The sequence below is a fragment of the Lutzomyia longipalpis genome, chromosome 2 (genome assembly GCF_024334085.1).
Source record: "Lutzomyia longipalpis isolate SR_M1_2022 chromosome 2, ASM2433408v1".
Taxonomy (NCBI): domain Eukaryota; kingdom Metazoa; phylum Arthropoda; class Insecta; order Diptera; family Psychodidae; genus Lutzomyia; species Lutzomyia longipalpis.
Window position 1 is genome coordinate 30934353 of NC_074708.1, and position 9380 is coordinate 30943732.

Consider the following 9380-nt stretch of genomic DNA (forward strand, 5'->3'; position numbering starts at 1 on the left):
CTTCCACAAGTCGCTTTTCACTTTTCCCGAGCTAAAATATCACAATTTACAGAGAAAATTGCAGAAAACTAACAAATACGTTGACTTCACAAGCGCTGGAAAAAGAATGACAGAAAAAAACATGTTCCTGCGACATTCTTTTTCAAGCTCTTGCGTAGTCAACACGTTTCTTATTTTTCGTCAATTTTCTCTGTGAATTGTGATATTTTAGCTCGGGAAAAGTGAAAAGCGGCTTGTGGAAGTGTTCTTAGTGCCCGTGAAGGTGTGAAAAGTGGAAAATCGGGGGTATTTATTGGCCAAATAAGTGAAAACAGTGAAGTTCGACAGCAAAACATTCACTCCCGGACAAAGTTTTTCCGCGTTCAGGTGGGATTCCACCACCCAGGAAGCATTAACCTGACCCCAGGCAGACCTTCCCTATGCAGATGACCTGTAGGAAGATACAAAAAGCCCGCAAGAAGTGATTTGTGTGGTCAAAATCTAGAAAAGAATCCCGTAAAAATTGGTCAGGGAAAGAATGTTTTGATTTTTCACTTCGCGCATTTTCACATATTTGGCCGCTAAATGACCGTAAATTTCCATTTTCCACTGTTTTCCTGGCACTGTGGACTCTTTAGCTAAGCATTTTCCACTTTCCTTTGGGGAAAATACCCCCAAATGTTGAAAAAATTCAAGGAAATAAAAACATGTTGTGCGCAAGAAAAAAAGCATGCCACGAAAAAAGATGTCGGAAGCATACGTCAGAGAAAGACGAAAGATACAGAAATACATTAGTGGGAGTGAGAGGGAATGACAAAAAAATGTCAGGAAAAAATGTCATGATCATTTTCTCTTGACATTCTTTTCCTGCATAGCACCATTATTGATGATCAGACTTCTGCGATGATGGTGGGATTTACAGAAAAAAGATGTTAAGTACGAGGCAGTAGTTAAACTCTGTATTATAATCCTCAATCATTTTTCAAAAACCCTTTAGATTCAAGGGAGCTTGGAAACCTGTGTAATGAGAAAGGACATTTTCTTTCTTGAAATGAATCAAGCTTGTTTCCAGAACATTGAGGAATCATTTCGGCGCGCCCGAAGATTAACATTAATAATAATATAATCCTGTTGTTTATTTCCATCAATCTTCAGAACATCTTGCAAATCTGATTTGTTCGATTACAAAATTAAATGTCCAAAAGCGGTTCAGTCAAGCCTGAAAGAATAATTAACGATACAACTCAGTAAAAGAGAGAGTAGTCTTAATGATATTTTTTTTAGGAACCGTATCTAATGAAACTGAGTTATCAAAAGGCAGCGAAGTGATCCTGTATTCTGATGGCTGCAACTACCAGAATAGGAACACTATTCACGTAAATACAATTCTACGATTTGATGTACAAAAAGAGAAGCCTAGAACCGGATGACCTAGAAAAGGCCACACGCAGATGGAATGCGACAGCATGCAGTTGGCAATAGGAGAGACAAATCCAGGGAAAAGAAATTTACATGAAAAAGTTCTATTTTGTCGATGTCGAATTAGCAAATTAGCAAAAGGAAATTTACGGTTGTGGTTTCCTTTTTAAGCCATGGACCTTTAATAAGTTCACCTTCCGTGTAAACGACTGCGATAATTTCTGCATTATTGATGGACAAACGCCTGCGATTATGGTGGGATTTACAGAAAAAGACGGCATGTAATAAAGCAGTAGTTAAACTCTATCGTAATCCTTAAAATTCTTTCAAAAATCCTGTGGATTCAAAGGACATCGTTGGTCTGCACAATCAACAAAGACGTTTCCTTTTTTGAAATCAAACACATTACACACAAATAAGGATATAATGATTGATTTCAATATGCTCAGGCTTGTTTCCTGTATATTGAGGAATTATTTCGGTGCGCCTGAAGATTATGAACTCTATTAATATCTTTTATCACAGGACGATTAATAATCTTCGGGCGCCTTGATTTACATTAATAATAATATAAACCTGTAGTTCATCTTCTACCGGAATACTGTCTCTAGCTAGAACACTTTACAAATCTGATTTGTTCGATGGCAAAATTAAATGCCAAGAACGGTTCAGTCAAGCCTGTAATAATAATTAACGTTATAACTGCGTAAGAGAATAGTCGTAACGACAAATTTTTTTTTTTGAGGAATCCGTATTCAAATGGCTGTGGCTATTATTTTCTTAAATACATGTGATTTGTTGTACAGAAACAGAAACCTAGAACCAGATGACCTAGAAAAGGGTCACACGCAAATGGAGTGTGATAGCATGCATTTTGCGATTGAGAAACAAATCCAGGAAAAAGAAATTTTCACGAAAATATCAATTTTGTCGATGTGGAATTAGCAACTCGAAAAAGAAAATTTACGGCGGTGGTTTCCTTTTTTTAAGTCAGGAGCCTTTATTAAGTTCACTTTTCGTGTAAACGATTACGATAATTTCTGCTTGATTCATGGCCAGACGCCTGGGATGATTGTGGGATTTTCAGAAAAAGATGTTAAATATGAGTCGGTTGTTAAACTCTATCATAATTTCTAATCGTTTTATCAACCACCCTATTGATTCAAGGAAGCTTGGAAGCTTGTAGAATGAGCAAGGACATTTTCTTTCTTGAAATGAATCAAGCATGTTTCCTGAACATTGAGGAATCATTTCAGCGCGCCCGAAGATTATGAACAATATTCCTGTCTTTTAACACAGGACTGTTCATAATCTTCGGGCGCGTCGATTAACATTAATACTCAATAATATAATCTTTTGTTCATCTTCTGCTGGATTGCTATCTCTAGAACATTTTGCAAATCTGATTTGTTTGACGGCGAAATTAAATGCCCAAGAGGAGGTTCAGTCAAGCCTATAAGAATAATAAACAAGACAACTCAATAAGAGAGAGAGTAGTCTTCATGACAACAATTTTTTTTAGGAAGACGTATCTGATGAAACTGTCTGAGTTATCAAAAGGCAGCGAAGTGATCCTGTATTCCGATGGCTGCAGCTACCAGAATAGGAACACTATTCTCATAAATACACTTCTACGATTTGTTGTACAGAAACTGTAACCTAGAACCAGATGATCTTGAAAAAGGTCATACACAAATGGAATGCGACAGTATGCTTGGCAATTGAGCAATAAATCCTGTGAAAAGAAAATCACGAACATGTCGATGTTATCGATGTTAAGCATCTTTACTTCAATATATCTCAGAAACTGAATGGTTATAAACCTGCTGGTTAATTTCTAAAAATTTCATTGGCCAACAACTAAGTTCTATAACCTGTGGGTTATATTATTTTTAATAATTAATATTAAAACTAACTAATATTATTAAATATTAATAACCCACAGGTGCGTGTGGCCAGGAAACCCTTGAAAAAGAAACATTACTTATTATTCCTTAAAAGGTTCGTGCTCACATCAAGTTTGAGCGCAATCTGAGGTGGTCAGTTTTTCCGACGTTTACAATACTTGCTTTGCTACGATTGTAGTATATCAACTAATAATAAAACAAATAAAATATAATTAAATAAAAAAACATACTTTCTAACGTAATAACGATCAAAATTCGAACGTTTGAATTGATTTCGTTAGTCGCGCATAATATTTTGATTTTTCTGCTCTCTCTCTCTGCGCTCTCGCTGTGTGAGAGAAAAGTTTTCTATTGCAAAAAGATCAGTGCTTTTTCGCATTTCCACCCGTGAAAGTGCTCTTAATGCCCAGTGTTTGAGAAAATTGAGTGGAAAAGTGTGAAAATTCAGCTGTGCAATTTGTCAAAATCACTCTGAAAAAGGAATTTGGGCAAAAAGTAAGGTTATGAATTAATTTTTCCCTGCAGTGAAAAATTTTCCACAGAGTTTTTCTCCGATTTGTTATTGCGGTTTTCGTTGTAAATATTTTGCAAGATTTTAGTTCAATTGCGTCTATTCCTGACCTACATCTCATTGCGCAATCAGGGAGTCCGTGTTGGAGGCTGGTGAGGAAAAAAAGTCTCACAGTGATGACATAACAGGAGGGTCTCGAAGGCTTTCTTGGCTCGGATTCAATTTTCTTGAGACATTGTATGAGATATGTTTGTTTGTCAGCCCAGGTGTTGTGGCTGGGTGTCGTGGAAACAAGTGGTTGGTACTCCCGAAGAGCAAAAGGTGCCTTTGGGATTTCAGGGGATGTCGTGTGGAGATAAGAACCAGGGATGGAAGCAAAATGGTTGAGGAATTTCACCGGCAGTGCGCATGACTTGGAGCGGGAATTGCCCCCCAAAAATAATCTCAAAACTCAGCGGGGCGATTATTTTAATTAGCGAAGAAGAGACGATTTTTTCAGCGGCGCGAGAGTTGGGAAAAAAAACCGCGCGCTCTTCTCAATTTGATTGATATGCTCACTTCATGGCACTTTGTCCCTCTTGTTGATAAGAAATGATAAGAAGAAGCATGCCATTAGTTCTCTCTCATAACTCTCTCTGTGTTTTTTTTTCCAGAGACCTGTGAGAGAATATTTAAGGAGAGAGAACTTTGCTGCTGGTGTGGAGTCAAGTTGTGGGAAGTAGAGAGAGATAGCTTAAAGCGACTAGGTGTGAGGAAGATAGAGAAGGAGCTAGTGGGTGAGCTTTGAGAGAGAGAGAGAGAAAAGTGGGGAAATCATGTCGTCCGCCAGCCGTTTGCTCAGCGCCTGCCGTCCCGGCGGCTTGCGTCCCTACTGCGTGGCTTTCAGTCAGCCTCCGGACGTTAAGGGAAACGTGTCGTCTGTGCAAGTGACAATAAATCGCACCATGGCCACCGCATCCAGTGAGAAATTCCTCACAATTGACAACCTCAATCCATGCATCAAAGTCATGGAGTACGCCGTGCGTGGCCCCCTCGTGATTCGTGCCACGGAAATTGAGAAGGAACTCGAAAAGGTGGGTGTTTTCCCCCCATAGTTAAAGAGAGGGGCCAAAATGCAAACCCTCCGCGCAATGTGATTCCCTCAACCTCTGGCCTGTGAGAAAATTCCCCGGCAAGGTCAAATGGGGTCGCATTTATTTCAAACGCTCTTCCCGCATTTTGCTTATATTGTTTCACACAACACTCAAAAGAATCTCTAATCGTGCCAATAAAATTCCCTGGCACATTGTGAAAAAAACATGACAATTCATTCACTCCCGCGATAGTGAAAGTTTCTTGTGGTAGTTGCCTCGCATGCGCTTTAATGTTGAAAAAGGAAAATTCTTATGCAACTTTCCGGTTGATCCTTAATTTAAAGAAGAAATGTCCTTTCTCCTGTAGGGCGTCAAGAAACCCTTCAAGGATGTCATCCGTGCCAATATTGGGGATTGCCATGCAATGGGACAGAAGCCCATCACCTTTTTCCGCCAGGTAAGGAGACAATAAAGATTTTTCCAATTAGATTCCAACTATAAAAGTCAATCATAACGCGTCCAATTATTAGAGTTGGTATACCACAACGCGGATGGGTCAGTCAATGCGTTGTAATTTAATTTGTGAGTAGTATTAGTAGGCAAAGTCGATTTTTTGTAAAATTTAGCAATTTGACAGATTAAAATGCTTATATCTTAAGATCTATTAGACCTACAGAAATTTCTTGACTAGTTATGGAAAGGTATTGAAATAAGCTATAATTTAACATATATTTTGATCATTTTCAAGGTCACCTCCAGAACACAAAATGGCGGATTTATGTTCTACCAAAACAGTTTTTTGCACTTTTTGTCCTCAAGGAATGGTTCTAGAGGTTTCTGATATTCTAGAAAGTTGTAGAGAATTACATAACCTTTAATTTGATACCAAATTGAGTAAAATCGGACAATCCGTTCAAGAGATATGAATCTATATCTTCTAAACGGCGACATAGATTTTCTTCATTTTCGGACTGATGAAAGATATTGAGTCAGGCTACAACATATCAAAATTTAAAAGATTTGCCTAATGGGGATTCGGAGATGTTGCCCCTTAAAATTAGGCAATTTTTGTTTTTGATTTTAGCGCCTCTTGCGGACGTTTTTGGAACTTGAAATGTTCTAGACAGTTGTAGGGCTTCTTGAAACCTTTCATTTGATACCAAGATGGTCAAAATCGGTCAAGCCGTTCTCGAGTTATATCGAAAAAACACTTTTTGCTTAAGGCCGCCATATTTGCTAAACCGCTTGTCCGATTTTCAAGTATGAATTATCGATGAGAACGTCTCACTGAGCTCTACAACATACTAAAATTTCAGGTCTCTAGCTCTAAGGGAAGTGGTTGACAATAGTTCAAAATGGCGGACGGCGGCCATCTTGAATTTTGAAAAAGCAAAAAAATGAAATTTTACACTCACATTTCTATAGAAAACTTCAAACCCGAAGTCTCTATCTGTTACCGTTTTTGAGCTATAAGGCAAAGTTTGGGCGACCGGCAGGACGGCCGGCCGGATCAAAATTTTTCCACCACCATTTTTGGAATGTGGGTAGTCTAAAACGTGCTCATACCAAGTTTGAGCCCGATCTGAGGTGGTCGGTTTTTCCGACGATTACAATACTTGGTATGCCACGATTGTGGTATACCAACTAATTCCCATATCGGTCATTTATTGCCCAACAGCAAACAACGTTGATAAGATAGTCGTGGATTCACCTCGATTTCAAGTCAATTTCAAGAGGGCCTTTCTCCTCCACTTCTGCTGGGCCCCATCAGGGCAGAGAAGCGCGTAATTGTTTCCATGCGAAAGCCCCTCAAGCGATGTTTTTGGGCATCTTTTTTTTCCAGGCAAATTGATAGCGTTGATTGTGGCTCGTTTTCACTGTAATGTTGGAGACGTAGTTTGTTGTCTTTCTCGCAAATTGGAGTTGTGTAAATATTTTTTGTACGATCGTGACGGCAATTTTCATTGAGATTGATTGCGATAATTCTAGTGTGTTGTTATCACACGAGAATTTGCAATTTAACAAGTTTTCAGAGAGATTATCGGAAAGATAGTAAATCAGTTAGTAGTATTAGATGAAACCGCAAAGTTGTACGTGCATTAGCCCCGGTTGCATTTTGTGGTTTAATCTGTCATAATCCTCTTAAATCTTTCTTAATTAATTAGTTAAAAAAATTGAAGAGAGAACTCTCGGTTAAGAATCCACAAGATTTGACGGTAAATTGAGATTTTCTTCTTAATTACTTCATTAATGAAAAACTGAAAGACTAGAAGCAGTTTTTTTTATTGTTCTTCAAAGAAAACAAATAATAAAATACGTATTCAGACAGACAAACTCCATTAAAATGTTTTATTGCAATTTCTTCTAATTATTTTACGATTATTTCTCTAGCTAATAGTTGGTATAAAAAATTAAAATATGTCGCCTAATTCATAACGTGACAGCAATTTAGGCGATCGAGGTTTCTAACCTCAAAAGTTTGATCTTCATTTTCTCTCAAAAGAAAATGTTTTTTCAAGTTTTCTTTTGACGATCTTGAAGTAATTTAACTTTTCCACACACAGATTAAATATTAAATAGACTTTAAATCTGAGGCGAATGAAAAAAGTCGCATTGGCCACTTTGGCCAGCATAATCCTCCAAGGGTTAAACACGTTAATAGGTCTAAAAGGACAGACAGTTCAGGTTTTTTCTCTATAGATGTCAAAATAATATTATTCTGCTGGGTAAAAAAAATATTGTTTAAAAAAATCAAACAGGGAATTTTCAAATGTTATTACAAAAAGTTAGGGAAAAATATTCGTAAAATTTAGTCAAGAAAGTCAAGTTTAAAATTAACGTCAAACGTCAAAGAAAATGTCAAGTTTTACAATCCAAAGTCAAACAATTAACAAAAAACATCAATCCTTAAAAAAATTTTAACGTTTGTTCAAAATCAGGCTTCTTATTGGCTGATAAATTCAGGCAAAGTGTTTTCATTGGCCACAAAGCGAAACATTGATGTAATGTTGATTTGAACAGATATGTGTGAAACGTCAACAAGACAATAAGATTAAGATTAATGTGATTTTTTATATTAAAACTACATATATCCAAAAAGATAGTTTGTATATTGGTTTTAATAAAACTCTAATTATTTTATTTTATTTGTTCATTGAAGAAATTTTACCCTGTTTTACTGTATAAAATAATGTTCTGCATAAGTTTATCAGAATTAATTTTTGTTTTTGCTAAATATTTTTTTCTCAGATTATTCTTCGAATTCTGAAACTGTCTAAAAACTGTGTAGAATAGAAATATTCACAAAACTTGCTGTGTTGTTTTTTGAAGGAGACACCGCGAGGGTATAATGCTATAAAAATTTTAATAGACTTTATGCAAAACAGATCAGGTGTTTAGTTCGTGATGAAAATGGTGCGATTTTCGCATGCGTTCGTGGCCTGTATTTCTTCTGTGTGTTACAGATGATCACATAATTCTAGCGAAATGCTTCATTTTCTTACAATTTTGCGTATATTTATAATCTGGATGTGAAAAATAAAGAAAAATGATGAGTGTACTCATTTCTGCAGAGCTGCATTACTCAAGGTTGCCCGATAAAACTCATAACGTTCTGACTTTGTGGCTGTGTTAAAAAATTCGTAAAGTCACGTGGAGATCGACGAGAAGCTCGTAAAAAAAAGAAAAATTAATAAACAATGAAAGAATCGTTGATTTTTCCCAGCTGTAATTTCCGTATACATTTTTCAGCAGAAAAAGAAAAATCTTTATGGGTTTTGCAAAGGAAATGATTTGCTTGAGTGAGAATCTCATCATACTACAAAGAATCATTTACACACATGAACAAAACCCATGTTCATCATAAATAAAATCTTGTACAGAAATCTTCTCAGAATAATTTCAGATTCTTTCTCAAAACTGCACAGAAATGACTTGCGTAAATAGGAAAATTTTTATTTGTTCTTCTTGATACTTTTTTTTTATTCGTCTTTTTTTAGCAAATATTAGGGGAAGCTCCACGAGTGTATGATCTGTGTGAATGAGAAAGAAATTCCACGTCGTTAAAGATCTTTAATTGCCAATTTGTTTCGGCGACATTTGAGATGGGAAAATGTTGATTTTCCGCGTCATTTTTTTTATCACTCATCTCTGCGCCGTCTAACTATGTGCTCTAGCCCCAATTGTGATGACAAACTCACAAGAAATCAATTTGTTAGAGAAGACTTTTAAATTGTTCTGCCGAAGCAACAAATAGAAAAAAAAATTGAGCGAGTTTTTCTGCTTCACCGTTCACGATGAAGAGTGAGAGTCAAGGTCTTTTTTCACACTAAACACTCACTCTCTGTTTTAATATGTTTAGTCAAAGCTTTTCCCATATGTACATTAATATATATATTTTTATCAATAGAGTAATTATTTTGACCGTGAAAATGCCGCTTTTCGACCTACTACAGAGGAGGGATCTCGACATGATCTCTCGTGACAATAATA

At 36.6% G+C, this 9380-nt stretch overlaps 1 protein-coding gene across 2 annotated transcripts in view; it reads left to right on the plus strand.

The window, feature by feature from the left end:
- The first annotated feature begins 3610 nt into the window (after positions 1 to 3610).
- Positions 3611 to 9380, plus strand: part of LOC129790239 (alanine aminotransferase 1) — a 14709-nt gene continuing 8939 nt past the window's right edge. Inside the window, exons 1-3 of one of the 2 annotated variants that reach the window (XM_055827667.1) lie at positions 3611 to 3800; positions 4470 to 4889; positions 5257 to 5346. In XM_055827667.1, coding sequence (XP_055683642.1) covers positions 4632 to 4889; positions 5257 to 5346 — 348 coding nt within the window. In that variant the 5' untranslated portion in view covers positions 3611 to 3800; positions 4470 to 4631. The other variant, XM_055827668.1, reaches the window with a different exon arrangement.